A 19,995-nucleotide genomic window follows, 5' to 3' on the forward strand; every position below is an offset into this window, starting at 1 on the left:
CCTCCTTGCGTTTGTGATTTTAGATTTAACAATTTTCTATAAAAGTTCAATCTTTTTTTCCCCCCAACAATTGTGTTCAAATAGTACTGGCACCTTTTCCTTTTATTGAAAGTCTTCTAAAAGTTCTAATTCAGAATTCTCAGTATCTTTAAAAAAATGAAGCAAAAAAGAATCCGACCAATCAGAAGTCATGCCATTTGAAAAACAACAGATTTGGTGTTTTGCTTTGTTTAATTTGGCACATTTTGAAGCACAAAAACTAAAAAGCTCATTTTAATAAAGAACACTGATGCTTTAGTGATTCCACCAGCAAAGATGTGTGCTCTAAGATTACACAATAACCTCATGTTTCCAAATGGCATATTTGGAGGATTTTTGGTGAAGAGATAACAATTGACTCTCTTTGGAAGAGATACTGTATATCAGCCACCACTTCACTCATGGAAATAGTTATACCATTTCAACAGTGACCACCCCAAAAGTATCATATTCCTATAGCTTGTATAACTTACATGCACATTTCACCTTTTAATCTCCATGCGGTCGTTGTTCTACAATTTAGCCCACAAAAAAAAAAAGCTATTAGAGTAAATGCTGCTATAGCATAGTGGCTAAGAGACTGAGCTACAAAACCCGACTTGGACTGGGCTATCAGGCCCAGGTGGTAGGACTTGTGCGAGTGATTTAGCAAGTGCAGGTCCAAGTAGACCCACTGCCATGCCTGGGGCTTATTCAGGAGTAAGCGTACGAAAGTAGTTTGTTGGATGCAGTAGAGCCTGCGCTGGAGCCGCTGCATCAGTTTGGGCGTGGTTGGATAGGATTTGACTATAAGGGCCCAATCCTGTAGAATGTGTGTCAGCCCACTGCTGGTGTGCACTATTCCAAACAGGCCAGAAGGCACGCCTTGCCTCTTAGCACTAGCCAAGCACTGGTGCTGGCCCAGCAGCAGCCTGGGCTGTGCCAGCACTGATTGGAAGCTAGTGGACCACTGAGAAGCGATGGGCAGCAGAGAGGTGAGTGGGGTTGTGGAGGGAGGCATTCTGAGGCAGGGGGAAGTGGGGGAAAGGTGGGGACAAGGCATTACGGGGGAGGGAGGACGATGGAACTGGCAGAGCTCCCACCAGATCCAGAGCCCCATGTCAGGACTCATGGCCCGACATGAGGCATCTTTATTCTGTGCTGGCTAAATAGTTGGTGCAGAGTCAAGTAGCTCAATTGCGGGGCTACTTTCCTTACCCAGGGGAAGGAGACAAATGTTCCCCTCTCCTGAAGAGCCGCTGGTGGTTGCCAGGCATGCTGCAGCAGACATTTTTGGCACTGCAGCAGCCTTTTGCGCTGGGCAGCTCGGGATTGGGCTGTACAGCTATAATCTTATGCTGATTTGCCTATGAGTAAGGACACAATCCAGAACCAGGATTGGGCCGGCTGTCCAAGAAGCGCAAGCCTGCAGAGGCTGACATAAGCCTCCATGCCAGCTTCTTTCAGTTCCAAAGACTCCTGTGGATGGCAAAAACTGCATTAAAGCAAATCCATTTAAAAAACAATGTCCCTTTGCTAGGTGATTTAAAAACAACCTTGCTGACGTTTGTGACGTTTGTGATGACAGAGTCATTAGGCAGACAATCCATCAATTAGTCTCTCTTCCGGTGCTTAGAAAGGCTTCACTCTGAGCCAGCAACTCCTCCTTTCACCCAGAGCAAAGTGATTATCTATCTTTCATATGCTCAGGGGGAAGGGAGGGGTTGCTTGACTTGGAGTGAAACAGTTCTAAGTGCCTGGAGACAGAATGATTGATGGATGTCAGCCCTCTCTCGCATTAAATACCATTTCAAGGCAATAGTTAAATGACTTTTTTCCTTTAGTTTAAAGGGCCCTTCTCATTGTGTTGAGATAAAACCACAGGTAAAAAATCCGTGGATAATTAGGTTATACCTGTATAGATTGTTCTATTAATCTATATAGGGATAGTCTATAATCACATCTATTACCATTCAGTCAAATTTTATGCAAATTGTAGCAACTGCATGAAAATTAAGGAAAATACGTATACTGCAGATCACAAGTACATGATATTTCCAGTATAGTCTGGAATTTCTGAATAATATGAGCATCAGTTATTCAGAAACATCCACATAGAAGCATACCAAATGCACATATGGTCATTTTTCTTATTTATATAGATACAAATATGCTGGGTGTTGGATTACATCTTCTTGCCACAGTGAACAATGAAATGTAATCTGGGAGGGCTAAGTAGACGGAGGGGGTGAACTAGTTTCTTAAAAGTACCCACTGACTTTCATGAGATAAGGTAAAAGGGCTGAAAACTGAAGCACATCAAAATAAGTAAGGTTATTATGCTCCTTTTCCAACCTAATAACAATAATAATAATAATAATACTTTATTTTTATCCCGCCCTTCTTCCTAATGGGACCCAGGGCGGCTAACAACATATTAAAAAAAACAGATTTTAAAAACATTAATACATAGCAGATAAAAACATTTAAAAAACACATTACAGAGGCCATAAAAACAATAGTCAGATTAAAAGACAGAATAAAAGAGCAAGTCACCGAGGAATCAAGCCTGTAAAAAACTAAAAGATGTATAAAAATGTTAAGAAGGCCAGAAATCAGAAGGCTTGTTTAAACAACAGTGTTTTCAGGCCTCGCCGAAAACTCTCAAGAGAGGGAGCCATTCTCAAATCAAGGGGAAGGGAGTTCCATAATGTTGGTGCCACTACCGAGAAGGCCCTATTTCTTGCAGCCGCCCCCCGGACCTCCTTGGGTGGCGGCACTTGCAAAAAGGCCTTCTCTGATGACCTGAGATGGCGAGCCGGATTGTACGGGAGTAGGCGGTCTCTAAGATATCCTGGCCCAGAGCAGTATAGGACTTTAAAGGTCAAAACCAGCACCTTAAATTGGGCCCGGAAACGAATGGGCAGCCAATGTAGCCCCCGGAGAAGCGGACTGACAGAGTCAAACTGCCTGGCTCCGGTGACCACACGGGCCGCCGCATTCTGTACTAATTGTAGTTTCCGAACCGTCTTCAGGGGCAGCCCCACATAGAGCGCATTACAGTAATCTAACCTTGATGTCACCGTGGCATGGATCACCGTGGCCAGGTCTGCACGATCCAAGTACGGTTCGCAGCTGGCGCACCAGCCGAAGCTGAGCAAAGGCCCCCCTAGCCACAGCCGCCACCTGGGAATCCAGGAGCAGCTGCGAGTCCAGGAGGACCCCCAAGCTGCGAACCTGCTCCTTCAGAGGGAGTGCAACCCCATTCAGAGCAAGCCGATAATCCAGCACCTGCATTGAGGATTTCCGAACCAGGAGAGCCTCTGTCTTATCTGGATTTAATTTCAGCTTAAAAAAAACAAACCTATTTTTGCAGACTGGGCATATTCTACTTTTCAAACTGTGGTCTCTATTTGTAGCCTGCTTATACTCTCCCACAGAAGAGTGACTCCCATAGTGTTACAGACACTAGGTAAATTGGCTTCAGTAAACTGTTGGAGGAGACTGTGTTTGAGATAAGCAAGAGACTTGAGGGGGGACGACAAGGACTGAAATCTAGAGGCTGTGCGGCTCAGGGATACAAGCTGGGGACCCTCTACCAAGGACTGCAATCTCTACCTCAAAGGTATTCTTGGCTTGGGGAAGACGGTGCAATTCAGCTTCCTTAACCCCTTATGGGGGTTGATATTGAGAAGCTGGGCTTCTCAGAAGACCATCTTCAACTCTGCGTAAGAGCTCAGAAAGGGGAATGGAAAGTGGGCTGCGTATCCCAAAGAAGGAATTCACCCCAAAGAAAGGGGGTGGAATATTAGGAAATAGGGCCCACTGCAAAACTGCTTCATATTATTGGGGGCACACAGGCAATTAACACAAGTGACTGTTATTTATGCTACTTTATAAGAGCAGGAAGGGGCAAACAACTTTGCTATCGGTTTTATTTCTCAAATTATTCTTTCAAACAGATGCAACTTCCACCTGCAAACTCCCATTTCTTAATACACAGTTACATTTAACAGTAGAGAGTTTTAGTTCAGGGTGTTCCACACATATTTCCCATGTTAGCCTCGCTTTTTTGTTTAGTTTTTGCATTATTCCACTATTGATATTCCATGACTTCATGCTCCAAATCCTTTAACATTAAGGGCTTTATTAATTAAAACACAGTTATGGTCTTCTGTGCTGTTTTACTTCTGAGATCGTATCTCTGCACCTGGACAATCTTTTCATATAAATACAATGCAGCCAGACCACAAAGTCCTTTATTAGATTTTCTGGAGCAGAAAATGAAAAAGACATTGGGTGTGGAGTGTGTGTGGGAAACTTCTGTACATCGTTAACTGTTCCAGATTAGCTCTCCAAAACTTGGAAAAAAATTTAAAGTAAACTAGATGCTTTGAAGAAGCCAAAAACACACCTTTCATTCTAAATTTAGTCCCTGTTAAGGATAGATAAACAGTTAAAGAAGCTGCCAAGAATCAGACACCCTGCCTGGGTACACTGCCAAAGTTTTCATCTCTCTGCTTTTATTTTTCTTAGTTCAAAAGAAGTTTTATTGCATCTAATAATCTCATCTGCAGGGCAAAGAATTCCAAAGTCCCCAAATAAAATGGGGGGCTGTAATGAGATAATGTAATGTCCACTCATTGTACTAAGTAGATACTCACTTTTGAAATGCATGACCTACCAGTGAAGGGAAAAATAAGTTTTCACAAATCACATTTCACACTAGGGTCCATAACTTCTAGCAAATGTTACAGAAACAGCTATGAATCAGTACAGCCAAGACTGTACTGTGTTCATAAAAGATTGTATCAAGGTTTTCCCTTAGTGCTGAATCACCACAGCACTTGGTGTGAGAGCAGCTTGCTGATAAGATTTAGGAAAACTTCAAGAGAAAGTTCCAATTGGGTACACCAATATCTTGATCACAAACATTTCTAGATCATAGTCATTTTTGTTAATCCTGCAGGGCTTACAGGTGTTGTATCTCAGGTGACAGGGCGGGAGGAGCAGTGGGGAGATGTTGATCCTCCCCTTGTCAGCCAGCTACTGGCCACCACCTCCTGGCTGCTCACTTTCTCTCCAGGCTAACCAGCTGTGAGAGTGAATGAGCAGCCACTACAGAGAGGGAGTGAAGCCTAAAGAGAATGGTCACCTGGTTCCCTCTCAGCTTGCTGTGGCTCCTAACTTTCAATTTCTCAACTGAAACTGCTGCAAAGGAGGTTGGTGATGGGGAAAGCTTAGCAGATTGCAGCATGTTTTGTGTGCCAGTGGGTAAAGCCTTGCGGCTCCATCTCAAGTTGGGGGAGGGCTTGGGTCAGGCCTGCAACTTTGTTAACTGTTACAGCCCAATCCTATTGGCCATTTAAATAAATACAGGTATTTCTATACTGCCTTTCTTGGTCCTCAGATTTCTCCTCGCACTTTATTCAAGGTGGTTTACATAGGCAGGCAAATTTAAATCCCCATAGGGATTTTTACAATTTGAAAGGTTCTATCTTTAAAGAAACCACAACAATCAGATGTTACTTTCTTGATCTGGTCGCACATTCTGGCCTCCATCCTCCCACGCTCAGAGCAGATGGAATAACTCGGCTCAGCTTGTCAGCTGCTTCAAGGTCGCCCAGTGCTGGGTGGCCTCGAACTGGCGACCTTCGGATGTTATCTTCAGGCAAATGGAGGCTCAACCCTCTAGACCAGACCTCCTGCCTGGAAGGAGCATGCCAGTGATGTAAACAGCTTTACAGCTTTCGCAAATATAACTATGCCACAAGCACAGTCTTGTCACCTCCACAGGTGGTGAATGGCTGGGTCTGAATGGCTGTGTCTGCGTGATGATGGACAGTGGATTCCCACCACCACAAGTAAGATTGTGCAGGGGTTGGGAGGGAGGCAGGGAGTGGGTGGAATGAGCAGGGAGTGCACAAACCAGGGAGGCAATGGGGATGGGGAGATGGTGGGATGAGCCCATGGATGGACCTTTCATATTACCTAAAAACTATGTTTTTCAACAAAACCAGTTCACACACACAACTGAAAATTAGCAGATAACCTTAGAATAACTGCTGCTGTCCCACTAAAATGAAAGGGGTTGACAACATCAGACTGGTGTGAGAACCACATGTCTAGGTGATAAAATAGTTTGCAAAGGAAAGGAAAAAAGCACTGGAATGATCTCAGAGTGGAATACAACAGAAACCTTCTCCTTAGCTTGTTTCAATGTGATTGTATAATTTACTTCAATCACAATTAAGGTACCAACGCAAGCAGCCAGTAAATTGCCTATAATGAATGTACCTGAGTGAGGGCCTTTCCCATGCAATTGTACTGGCATGGGATCTGCTTTCCCATGTTACAACCCCAGATGACTGAAGGCAATTCACTGAGAGGGGCAGATGAGGTGGGAAAACAATTACAGACATGCACTGCTTAACAACCGATCGCTTAACAACGTATCGCATATATTACAGTGGTCAAAGCACAATAAAGATGCTCTTAATGAACTGTGAATGAATTAACTGTGTCTCCCATAGCCTGCAGCAGAGTGTCTCTTTACACATCAGAGAGGCTGTGAATGCAAAGAGGCAATCTATCTCCAGTAGACTGTGCAGCCAGCTAGTGTCTTGCAGGGAGTGTCTGTTTACACAACAAAGGCAACAGATTGGACTGAATGTTCACTTAATGACCAAATCAGATAACAACGGGGATAGGAGAACGTATCCATATCATTCAGTGGTGCACACCTGTATACAATAAAGCTGTACCCTTGTGCAGATCATTTTTATGCAACTTATAGCCAAATGGCACATTTGTTCCATATAACCTCAGTTACATGTAAAGTGGACCAAGAACTAACTTCAATATATAAAAAAACTGGGGTCTCACATATGAATTTTTTTTTCCTAGCAGCCACACTGGATCATCATCTAAATCAATTACCTATACTTCTCCGACCACAGTAGGCTATGACAGTGACAGTTGGTTCTGATGTTACTATTCCTTGTTTGTATTGTTTATGGAAGGCATGTAGGAAAGCAGGAGAAAAATAGTTGAATAACTTATATGTAATATATATATCCTTGAAAGACGCAGCTGGGAAATTTCCCAAATAGTCCAACAACTGCATGTCTCACAGCACAATGCTATTGGTATCTACTCAGAAGTAAGTTGTGTTTTGTTCACTGGGACTTACAGCCGAATTCTACCTAAAACCCCACACAATGATACCGCAGCAGGCTTCACTGCATCCCATAGAGGATTTTTGACTTCTGGAAGTCTCCTTGGGGTAAGTGGACATTTGTTCCCTTGCCCCAGGGAAAGCCCCAGCAGCTTCAACAGGTCAACCTGGACCTGTGCCGGTGAAGTCCACATTGATCTGTGCAGGAGGATCAGGCCCGAGAAGGTTCTGGCCTTCCTGCCAGCATGCCTGAGCCTTGCGCTGTCACAAAACACTGCAGCCTAAGAAGCATAGCTACTCTCACAACACTGGGTAAGCAACAATTTTCTAGCCATTTTCACACACATACATTTTTACAACATGAGTGAAGAATAATAACATACTCAACCTTGAAAAGAGGAGAGCTCTTTCCAGAAATGCAAATCCACACATAACACCCTCAGTTCTCGGCATTCTCAAAAAATATATATTTCACTTCTTTGCACACATTGACAAAGTACTAAAATTTTTCTTGCTATGCAGGAAGCAGCTAGCTGGATAAGTTTGAGTCATATTAAGGTGTCTTTTCTAAATAAGAAAACAAATTGCTTAGTACCTTCCTAGAAAATATCTGACTCTTTCTCTAATCTTTTTTTCTGTATGTTTATGGAAATTTGTTATAGACATCTGTGCATTAAAACAACGGCTGAAGCCCTTTATAGACAACTATATGAATATTCAAGTGACAGTTTAATACCCATATTTTAATAGAAAGAGAATAATATTTCCATTCTATCAGCTAAGTACTATATAATCTGTTTAGTCAATTTATAAATGAGTACTGTTTATCCAACATAATAGCATCATTTACTATAATGTGACAAGATGCATTATTTAAATATATTTTGCCTTTTTATGGAGTAAAGTTTTATCTTAAAGACCTCTGTCATTTAACTGCCTTAATATGATTTTTAAAGAAAATATTTCCCATGACAAATTTAGATATATAGCATGTACCGGAATCATTGTTTCTTCAAATATGTTTATGAAAAATGAGAGTAGGAGACTAAAATTATGGTGAATGTTGGATTATATTTCTTATAATATCATCAGGTCATATATAAACAAGGAAACAATTTATGGTAAAATAGTTTTGTCTTCTTGTTTCTATCATTTATACATTTAATAGGTTTCAGTGCCATCAAGCAAGCTGATGGACTATGAACTTGAAACTGGAAAAATAAATTGTGCTAGAAATCAAAAATTTCCAATTAATGTTTATAAGGGCAAAGAAGCAAGCAAAGTAAGGGTAAGTAAGCACAAAAAACACGTTCTAAGGACTTCCCTGGATATCAACAGACACACCAACTTATCTGATTTGTTGGAACAATGTTAACATAATGTAACTAGAGAGAATGCATCATCACAGCAGTTATCTCATTTCTCTATACAACTACAGCCACTTCATTACCCTGCAAGTGGTTAAATTTCTAAACTGAAATATTTTCAAATAAGAACAAGTTCTGGAAAGTACATAGATGAAGATGTGAGAAAATACACAAGTAAATTATATATCTATCATAGCAATTTTCATCCAGTGTGCTGGGGCATATTGGTGTTCCATGAATGGTCTGCAGGTGTGCCACTGGAGTTCGGGGGAGGGTCATTTATTAGTATGGGGGATGTGTTCCCCCCACCGACAATGTGCTGTGCCTTGTCAATTGTTAAGAAACTGGTGGTGTGCCTTCACAATTTTTATCACCATGTCTGTGTGCCGTGAGATGAAAAAGGTTGAAGATCGCTGTTCTATCAGAACCTATTTTATAAACAGAGACCCTTTAAAAAAAATGGAGGTGGAAAACATGGCAGGTCATCTTTCAAGTGTTCAAAAAGTATAACTTTGTGTGGCTTTTTTTTTTTTTTTTTTTTTTTTTGCAAAATACAATCCTGCAGTTCAAGAACATTTGAAAGGTACACTCTACTGTGCTTAATATTATCCATGCTACTTAGTGGCTTGATTCAAAATATAAACAGCTGCAAGACATATATCATTTGTAGTTGTCATAAAAGCTATTAGAAGCTAAAGTTTCAAGTAAATTAAATCTGCCACATACTTCAAGCACTAAAAAAATTCCTACGATAATGCTTGGAAAGATTTCAAGTATTTTTATATTTAAAAAAACAACACATAATCTTATCTTAAATTTGCACTGATTTTTCTCTAAGAGTCAAACATGGCTAATTCTTATTTTGCTGTCAACTTTTATGTTCAACAGTATGCACAAAATTCAGATATCTTATATCGTATTTATGATATTAGTGGAATATGCTCACTCCATTCCTTTAACTGTTCATTTCTTTATTACCCTGCCAATAGTAGAAAGAAAACTATAGGTTATGAGGACTCAGAATTTTACCTTAAAAAGTCAGAAAACAATATAACAAGGAAAATAGCAGCTAGATATCAAATTATTAGCTATTTTTCTTCACTCTTTTTATTTACTGATAAGAGAATACAAAAAATAGAAATTAAAAGTGCTTATTTTGTAATATACTTATTGTGTTATTGTTGCTTGATCTGAAATGCCATCCTATTTATGATCACATGTATAAGCAGTATTCTAGGGCAATCCCATAAATGCCTGTAGAATCATTTGGATGGAAGGAGATCAGGAGCTGTATTTTCATCACTGCTCCCTCTTCTCAAATACAAACCCAAATAACAGCAAGTAAAATATTTTGATTTTTATGCCTAAACTACCATTCATGGCTTTCCTGCGTTTCAGTATAGCACTCTGAATAGCTTTCAAATTAATCAATAAAGTTACCCCTTTAAAACCTGTCACATTTCATTATTATACATTTCAACATTTATTTTAAAAAAAGATGCAACAATGAGAAATTTATAATAGCATAATTTGAGTCATTAAAGTAAGGGTGCTATAATGGGAAGATGTACATTTAGCTTCTCTTGCATAAATAGTTTAAATATATACATGCAAGCAATTAAGATATAGCCCACAATTCTTAAGACAAAAAAAGGAAAGAAAAAAAGAACCCACATAAACACATCATTTCCTAAAGAGAGGAATCAATAGTCCATATTTCTTTAGGAAACACCTGAATTCAACTGGTTGACACCTGGAATCATGCACACAGTGAGAGAGCTATTTGTGCAGGTACATTTACAGCTCTAATTCAGAAACTTCAGGTGGAAATGAAGATGTTGTTCCTCTATTCTGGGCTGAGACCCATGTAAATGTTTCATAAATCCTCTCTACAAATCTCTTTTAACATGCAAATCCATAAATCATCATAATACTGACAAAGAAGTTAACCAGCACATGAAACTAATGCGTTTTCTATCTGGAACTGAATACTGGTAAAACTATCCAAAATAGAGGCACTTCTCCAGATTGCTCTTTAAAAAAGAAAGAGAGAACAGAACAACACCCACCACCAGTTTCTTACCCCTATAGTCACAAGACAACACTTTAATACTGTCCTCAACTTGTCTGCAGATGTTCCAAATAAATGGTTAGGAATGGGTTTCATTCCTAAAATATGTCCAACACCACCTCTTTTAGCCAACAGAACCAAAGAAAAGTGAATATGCAATGCTTAGAATAGACAAGGTGTACTTACTGAAGATGGTAAACCTGGAGGAACCTTTCGAACTTTCTTTGTTTGCACTTCTGAAAGAAGACATAATACAGCTGTAAAGTGCAAGATTGCAGGCACAAACCCTTTAATACTTCTGAGTCCAGTTTTAGCTTTCCTCTTAAATTTCATATCAATTACCGCAGGACAAAAGTTCACTGGAAATTTCTCTTTTTTCTTTGCTATGTGGATAAAAAAGCAGCACTATGTAACTTACCCACAGAGGTATTGTGCAGAGGCCTCCTTCGCGGGTTATTGCTAGAATACTGATAGTACTGAGATCCAGGTTTGGTGGGTGAGAGAGCTCCTGGATTGCCCATTTCCATGTCACCTCCAAGGAGGCTTTGCTAAAAAAAAATTGAAAAATAAATATCATTACATCTAACTTTTTCGTTTTAGTTTCTTTTTAGTGACTCAAACAGCATGTATTTCACAGCCAGAGGCTTCAGTGGCTGGCAAACTTAAGTACTACATAAAAAAAATATGTTTCCAGATTATACAATCAGATACTACAAAACAGTTCTTCTAAAAAAGATTTTTTTTCAGCGTATGGGATTCATAAAATAATTCTCCTTTTTAAAAAAAAATAAATGGTTGAACAGTAAAAGAGACTTTCCAAAATTTTTACTCAAGGGAAACTTAACTAAGTTCCTTAGAAATATCTTAAGGAAAGATTACAATCTGCTTTTCTAAAAAAAAAAATCAGGATGAACTAAATATATCACACTTAACAATCTAACATTTTTCCCTGTTGGTGATATTACCAATCTGCACTTATAAAATAATTTCACTGACAGATGTATTTATTTCATAACTGAAAACTTTTTTCTTCTTAAATATACCTATGGAAGAAAAGTAGCAAATACAATACAATCTCAAATGTGACGATCAGGGATATGATCCATGAAAGAGATGTGAAAACAGACCATACAGTGCATAAATAAACTAGTGTTTCATCAAATTACTTGGCTGGGGGGGGGGAGATGAAATAGAACAATTAAGACGAGTGGATAGTAGATGTTGCTGAAAGGTACTTCGAAACCATTATGTCTATATTATTAAAAAAAAAAGTGAACATTCACAAATACGAAATGTACTTACTCGTGAATGGACTATAGCTACTACAAAACTGGAAGAAATGGTATCAGAGCACAATAGCAAGGAAGCGACAAAAACTATGACATTTTCTAAAAAATTCTACTGCTATAAACTACATTGAAACTTACCCATAATATATAAATCCCCTGATTATACTCTGCATTGAATACATTGTTCTTTTAATTTTTCTGATATGCAATAAAACAGGTGCAGATACTACCATTTATATGATGAAGAAATTTTCCATTTAATAAAGAAATTTTAAAATTAAGTACCAAAAATCTAACTTTATGGTTACTTGTAATCAACTTTTACTGACTGAACTAATTACTGTACTTGATAAAGTACAGAATGTGTTTTCCCTAATCTAAATTCTAATCACCATGTCACTCACAACAGACTTAGTAATGCTTCACTAACACACTATTCACATGCAAAACACTCTAAATAGGCCAATTATGACTCTGCCCCTGTTCCCTGGTTAACCCGCTGAGAACTGAAAAATTTCACAAGGCAGTCACCAACTAAAACAAAGGCTCCTTGTTTTAAATTAAGACAGTCTTTTTGATTCTTAAATAGCTCAACAAAGTGCCATGTCTTCCCCTGAAAGCAGTTGGTCAAATATGGCCCATGAGCTGGAAAATACTCTGCATAAAATAAAAATAAAAAATACAAAGAAATTCATCAAGGGGGTGTATATGATCTTTATTCTTAGATGTGCCACTAGTAAATTGCTAGTGGGCTGCCAGCTACTTCAGGAAAGTTATATGATGTCCACTTTTCAACTTCATGCAAAATTAAAAAATGAGAAAATTTTAGATGTAAAATTAAAGTCATTAAAAATAAGAGAAAAGAGATTGGTAGGTAGGATGATTATTAAACCATGTTAAGGTTGACAATTTTCTATGTTTTCAGCAAAAGGGGGGTAAGAGAAAATTACATATTGTTTAAAAAAGACATTGAAAACTTTTAAAAACTTTTAAAAAAAGTTTTAGTCTTTCATAAATGTTTGGCAAAAAGAAGCTGGTTTTGTAAAACTTAAAGAATCCGGAATTCAAAAAGAAATACTCTATTTCAAAACCCTAATTAAGACACATTTAAAAAGCGACGAAATTTAGACACAGAATTGAACATACTAAGCTTGAGCACAGAATGACAACTGGACTTTATTTAGAAGTTTTAACAATCGGTCTTATCATGCCATACATCCAGCTTTCTAAATAAGTTGGTTTCTGCCAACTATATATATAATTAACGAATTATATCCTGATATTCATGATATCATAATATCATGTTTCCTATTAGCTTTCTAGTTTCTATTAACTAACTGAAGATTAAGTAGTAAAGTAACTATAGAAGGAAGCTCTAGCAGAAAATTTTAGTGCTAAAAAAGTTGTTTTATCTGATAAACTTTTGCCATCTCTTTGCTTTTAGCAGAGAAAATAACTTAAAGCTGCAAAAATTTCATTTTTAAAATGACAAGGCATTCTCAAACCATGAAACAGAAATAAGTATCTATTTGTGATACTTCCATATAAAACACTTTTTTTTTTTACAAAAAAGATCTACTTGAATTTACTCAGAATAAGTCCCACCGAGTCTAATGGGATATAAATACATACTCAAGTAACATATTTTAGAATTACAGTGCTAGATAGCTTTTTAAAATATGACATAGTATCTTTAAAATATTTATTAACAAAAGGGTACAAAAAAGGAAGAAAAGTTTCTGGGATTCAAGCAACAAATGTGTATTTTGCTATACATGTACAGTAATCTTCATTAGCATTTGCATATACATCCGTACAGAAAATGCAGTACTGGCTTTCCATTTCAGCCTTTTAAGTTTGTAGTTATGAAAACATTTGTTTTTCATTGGAATAGCTGTCATTCTTCTGAGGCAACAAATAATGCATTTGCATGCTCTTGTGGGGGCTTCTCCCAATATTCCACTTAGTAGAACAGTGAAATCCAACCCACGCAGTGAGTCAGGTGCCACTGTCCTTGTGCCAACTCTGAGTGTTGCGCAAATGTGCTGTAAGGCACTATTGTGCCTACACGGTAGCCGGCTGGGCCAATGTGGAGGACTGTGCTGACCGGCACAGATAAGTGTGCACTGGGTGGCACAGGGGCTAGGAGAGGGTGGTGGGAGGGTGGCACAGAGGGATGGTTTTTGGTGGGGGCAGAAAAAATGGGAGGTAGATCAGGCCCAGGAGGGGAGCAGGATAAGTGCCGCATGCCGTATCCTAACTCTTATCCCTGGCCCAAGCAGCCGTACACGGTTGGTGTAGATCTAACGCAGATCCAAGAAGCCCCAGATACCTAGGGCAGATACCTGTGCAGATATCTGGCACAGATCCAAGAAGCCCCATAGGGCTGGCTGAGGCTTAACCTGGAAATACATCCCCTTATTCCAAGGTGACCTTCAGCTGGCTCCTAACCTGGTCTGGATGCAGTACAGGCCATGCAGCCTGGCTGCACCAGCCCAATTTAGGAACCAACCATATCTCTTGTTCTCTCATAAAGCTATAAAGATTCTATACTAAAATTCACTATATCCTTGTGTCTAGCCGGCTTGCAGCCTAGATCAATACACTTTTATACTGTCATGAGGCAACCAGTATAATTCCTGGGAGATCAAGTCTTGTATCAGTGTAATTCCTTACAGACCAAAAGCTACTTTAGGCCCTTTCAAGAGGGGCCCAGTGAAATGTTTTCTTCCCCCCCCCCCTTAAATATCAGAATCCCATGTTAGATCAGAAATAAGATTTCAAAATCAAAATAGATTTGTCATGTGGCTTGAAGAAATGATGTTCAAGAAATGCAAGCCCAGAAGTCTCTTCGGCATGCAAAAGAAGCTGCATTGTCATCTGGATACAGGGACTTAAAAAAAATAAATAAGTTTTATTAATAATTACTGCAAGTCATCCCAGAAGCCCATATATTGGAAGATTGCTTTCGCCACCTTGAAGTCACTGCCACCTGTTGTAACTCTTTGGCTGCAATCCTAACCACACTTTCCTGAGAGTAAGCCCCACTGAACAAAATAGGACTTACTTCTGAGTAGACCTGTTTAGGATTGTGCCCTTTGTCACTGTTGTTCAGTCATTAAGTCGTAACTCTTTGTTACCCCATGGACCACAGCACACCAGGCCTCCCCGTCTGCCACTAATTTCCGGAGTTTGTCCAAACAGTTGGAGTTTGTTGTAACACTTTGTTGTAACAGTTTGGAGTTTGTTGCAACACTTGCTGAATGTTAAGTTAGACATAGCTGCACTTTCAGATCTTGTGGAACAAAACTACAAGATGATGGAACAGGCAAAGCACTAACAAATGTAACCCTAACTAGGAATCATTGTAGCACCATCCACTGACTAGAGTAGCCATTTTCAACTCTGTGCCATGGCACACTAGTGTGCTGCAAGTGGTATACAGGTGTGCCACAGGAATTTGGGGGAAGATCATTTATTAGTAAGGCCAATGGGGATGTGAACCCCCCACCGCCAGTATGGTGTGCCTTGTCAATTGTCAAAAACCTGATGGTGTGCCTTGACATCTTAGTGCCTTGTCAGTGTGCCACAAGATGAAAAAGGTTGAAAATCGCTGGACTAGAGCAGGGGTGTCCAAAGTTTTTGGCAGGAGGGCCACACCATCTCTCTGACATTGTGCTGGGGGCCGAATTAATTTACATTTCAAATTTGAATAAATTTACATAAATGAATATATTAAAAATGAACTTGTATGAATGAATGATGGTCTTGCAATAGCTCAAGGCCTATAAAAGGCCTTGCACAAAGCAAGGCTGGCCTTTCCTTTGCTGTCGCTACTGCATCACCGACGTGAAACAGCAAGCAGTGGAGGGAGCCCTTGGCCCACAGCTCACGCAAGAGGTCGTACAGTCACCCTTCTGCTGAGAGCAGTTGCATTGGGCCAGTGTGGGCTCCAACAACTCTCTGGAGGACCAGAGGCTCATTGGAGACTGGGGGCACCCTGAGGGCCACACTGAGAGGCCTTGAGGGCCGCAAGTGGCCCCAGGTCCGGGGTTTGGGCACCCCTGGACTAGAGGCATGTCATACCCAGTCACTATAGTTAAATTACAATATTGAAGTCATTTTACAAAGTTCTGTGTAATTCCCTTTAGTCCAAAGATACACATTACTATTATCTACTACAGTGTTTCTCAAACTGTGGGTCGGGATCCACTAGGTGGGTCATAAGCCAATTTCAGGTGAGTAGACCTATTGGAGTAGGAGTAGACCTAGCTCAGCCAAATTTGAAAATGCAGAGCTGAAAACACAGGGTACAGAACTATTGGGAAGGGTGGGCTCTCAGTAGGAGAGAGGCATGGTGCTTTGTCCTGAATAGGTGAGAAGACCAGATGCTGGAGAGGAAGGGCTCTGTGGTTGGAGAAGAATCCAAATCTGGGTTCTGCTTTGACTTCTGAACTGGAATGTTTGAATTTCAAGCTAGGTAAAACAAAAGCACAAGTGCATTGTGTAATGGGACCTTGAGCTGATTGTGGCTTAGGTTTGAAGTCTAAATTGATGATGTCACTTCCGGCCATGACATAACTTCCAGGTTAATTACATCACTTCCAGTGGGTCCTGACAGACTGTTATTCTAAAAAGTGGGTCCCAGTGCTAAAAAGTTAGAGGACCACTGGTCTACTACATACAATGTGAGTCCAATTCTATGTATGTAAACTCAGAAATAAGGGCCCAATCCTATTCAACTTTCCAGCCCAGATGCAACCACAAATGCAGCCCTGAGTTATGGGAGCAAATGTTCCCTTTCCTTGAGGAGGACTCTCTGCCCCCCATTGCAGGATGCAGTGCACATGCTGTTGGCACAGCTGCATCAGCGCTGGCATGTTGGATAGTATTGGGACCTAAGATCCACTATAGTCAATGGGGTTGACTCCCAGGTATGAGTGGATATGACTGCAGCCTGTGATATCAATACAAGGCATAAACTGAGTTTGCCAATTAGGGTGCAATCCTGACTTGTGCTGGAGCAGACAGGCTAGCGGCCTTGCGCCACATCCAGTGGAAGTTTGGGGCCAGAATCAGCTCAACCCAAGGCAAGGGGGAAACTTTCCCCTTACCCTGTGTTGTGCTGCATTGGCTCCAATAGGTCTGCTCGGATCTGAGCCACCTTAGGAGGTGATGCAAATCCAAATAGTGCGGAGCGGCCAGAGTTTGCTCCGTGCCACCCAGGAACAGGGTCAGGATCCGGTATAACCAGCAGATCCTGGTCCCACCTCCCGCTCCCTTGCCCCCCAGGAACACCTGCCACCCACCCTCCTCCCACCCTGAAATGCCTCCTCCCCACTTTCTCCCCACCCTCCCCATACTCCCTCAGACTTCTGCATCGGCCAAGCTCAGCTAATGCAAACTTACTCCACCAGGTCTGGATCCAGTGTAGGGAGGACAGCGCTGGCCTTCCCAACTCCAAAGTCAGCACAAACGTGCCTTATGGTATGTTTGCAACACTCCCAGGTCGGCACAAGTGACTTGTGCCAGACTAACTCAGGGGTTAGGATTGCGCTGCACGTAGTTTATATCTGGTCTATGTCTACATTTCTCAGTAGAGAAATCATCTTGGTGCCAAAATTCCATGTCAGATTCAGACACTCTGCTACCTTTGTATCGCTGGGCATTAATTTGCTGTAGAACAGTGTTTCTCAAACTGTGGGCAGGGACCCACTAGGTGGGTCACAAGCCAATCTCAGGTGGGTCGCCATTCATTTCAATATTTTAATTTATTAGACTTAATACTACCAAGGTAAGTGACGGCATTTGGGGAAATGTCACAGACATGTACTTTTAACAGGCTACTGTGTATATGCTTTTAACAATGAGAGTCAATGGGACTTACTCCTGGGTAGGATTGCAGCCTAGGATTGCTAAAAAATTTTCTGCTTGATGATGTAACTTCCAGTCATGACATTACTGCCGGTGGATCTTGACAGATTCTCATTCTAAAAAGTGGGTCCCAGTGCTAAAGGAGTGAGAACCACTGCTGTAGAGAATGCAAACCGATTCTAGCGCACAGCTCTCCACTCCTTTATTATCATTCCATTCAGCTTGGTTTGTTTTTGCGACCTTTTCCCCCCCTTTTTTTCAAAAAAATGTATCAGTCATGATACCTTTTCATAAAATCATGCTCTGGCTACTGAATCCTGCTTAAACAGCCCAGAAAGTGAAGCCATTAATTAAGGTTGAGCTGTCAAACAGACTAGTTTAAATAAAAAAATATAAATATTTGAATGCACTTGAAAAAAATAAAACAAGCCTGTACGTCTCATAATTGTGAATCTCTTTTTTCCACATGTAAATGGTTGTTTTCAATGAGATAACTGTTGCACTTTAATTTTATACGCACAGGCATGCACATACCCACAAATGGAATTTTAAAATATAACAAATGGAAAATAGATTTTCAAAACTATTATATTTTACCTTAATTACAAATATGATGAAGATTAAAACTGGATGAGTGGTGCCTTTCTGAATGTATAATTAATTCACATAAAAGGTAAATGACCCTGAATGGTGTAATCTGTTAAAAGAAATTAATATTTTTCAAAAAAACAAAAAAAAAAAAACAACCCAAACAAACAGGATAGGAAAGGAAAACCATTCCTAGGGAACAACAACAACAACAACAACAACAACAACAACTTAAGGAATGGCCCTTTGACTGGACTTCCTGGACACATTTCCTCTCTTTTTCTCTGTCACTTCTATTAAATCATGATCAGATATCAAACACTACTTCATGGGGATACGGAACAGAGAAAAAACAGTCTTAGATGAAAACAGATTACGATCCTTTTCTGAACACTTGCCAAATGTTTGTAAACTGAATACATGTTTGGGCATTCTTGCACTCAAACAGCTGCAATTCTACACTACCATCACAAACCTATGTGATCTATAGTGACTCTGGGCCATATGTTCTACTCTTCTTATGCAGCACAGAAAGCAGAATGGCCTAAAGGCTTCAAAGAGTGTCAGGAGGGGTTGCATGGCAGTGAAAGGTGGATGCCTTGTAGATTTCTCCTGTGTCATGTTGCTGCCATAAGGCCCTGCAGTACCCATTCGCTATGGTGCTCCTACATGGCACAGAAGATTATATGGGGCAGCCTTCAAGCAGAAGGGTTGACAAACCATGCTTTGACATGTCTTTCAAAGCTTTCAAAGTGACATGTAACAAAAGCAACATACACCATATATTTACTTTTCTCTGTGTGTCTGGGTATGGAGGTATTCACGACACAGCAAGAAATGAACCAAAAATGATGCAAGCCTAACCTGGTAATCATTTGTTTCTGGGCATGGATAGGCATGGGGAATGAATGGCCCAGTCTAGTTTTTAGTCACAATTATCACAAAGAATTTCTAGAGAACAGAAAATGATGCGCTCTCTCTCTCTCTCCCACTCCCACCTGCATTAGATATCATTCTGAGTGGTATGCAGAGCCCTTCTTCTCACACAATGTTCAACAGAAAGTAGGGGTACATCTAACCACTGTGAATAAGACATATTTGATGAGACAAGTTCAATACCAGAAGAACAGAATGCCAAAATCTAGGTAAACTTGTGAATGTAAATTCATAAGCTAGAAAGATTAGGGGCGCAATCCTGACTGCGTCTTGGGTTGGTGCAAGTCTCTTGTGCTGGCTCAGGAGGGTTGCAAATGTGCCATAAAGCATGTCTGCACCTCCTTGAGAGTCGGCTGGGCAGGTGCAGGGACACCTGCGGAGACTGAATCTAGCCTCTGCACTGACTCAGGCAGGGAGAATTGTATTGGCTGAGCTTGGTCAACACAAGGGTCTGAGGAGGACGGGGAAGAGGTGAGAGGGAGGCGTTCCAAGGCGAGGGGAGTGCAGGTAGAGGGGGGTCCTGGGGGCAGGTGGCTGGGGAGCTGGAGGCGGGGCTGGAACCTGGCTGTTATGCCAAATCCCAACCCCATTCCCCACACAGTGTGGAATGGCTCCAAGCCGCTCCGCTCTCCTCAAACTTATGCCACCTCTGGAGGTGGTGCAAGTCCGAGGAGA

General features: G+C 40.6%; 1 protein-coding gene across 17 annotated transcripts in view; it reads right to left on the minus strand.

Annotated features, from left to right (window-relative positions):
- TCF4 (transcription factor 4) overlaps positions 1 to 19,995 on the minus strand; it is a 444,763-nt gene that overhangs the window by 155,862 nt on the left and 268,906 nt on the right. For all 17 annotated transcript variants that reach the window (XR_010793922.1, XM_066617927.1, XM_066617917.1 and 14 more), the window contains 2 exons: positions 11,052 to 11,181; positions 10,820 to 10,869 (listed from right to left, as the gene is read on the minus strand). Coding sequence is in view for 16 of the 17 variants with exons in the window: in XM_066617927.1 (XP_066474024.1) it covers positions 10,820 to 10,869; positions 11,052 to 11,181 (180 nt within the window). In the remaining variant the exon portion in view is untranslated. The remainder of the gene's footprint in view (positions 1 to 10,819; positions 10,870 to 11,051; positions 11,182 to 19,995) is intronic.

Source organism: Tiliqua scincoides, chromosome 2, assembly GCF_035046505.1.
Source record: "Tiliqua scincoides isolate rTilSci1 chromosome 2, rTilSci1.hap2, whole genome shotgun sequence".
NCBI classification, from domain to species: domain Eukaryota; kingdom Metazoa; phylum Chordata; class Lepidosauria; order Squamata; family Scincidae; genus Tiliqua; species Tiliqua scincoides.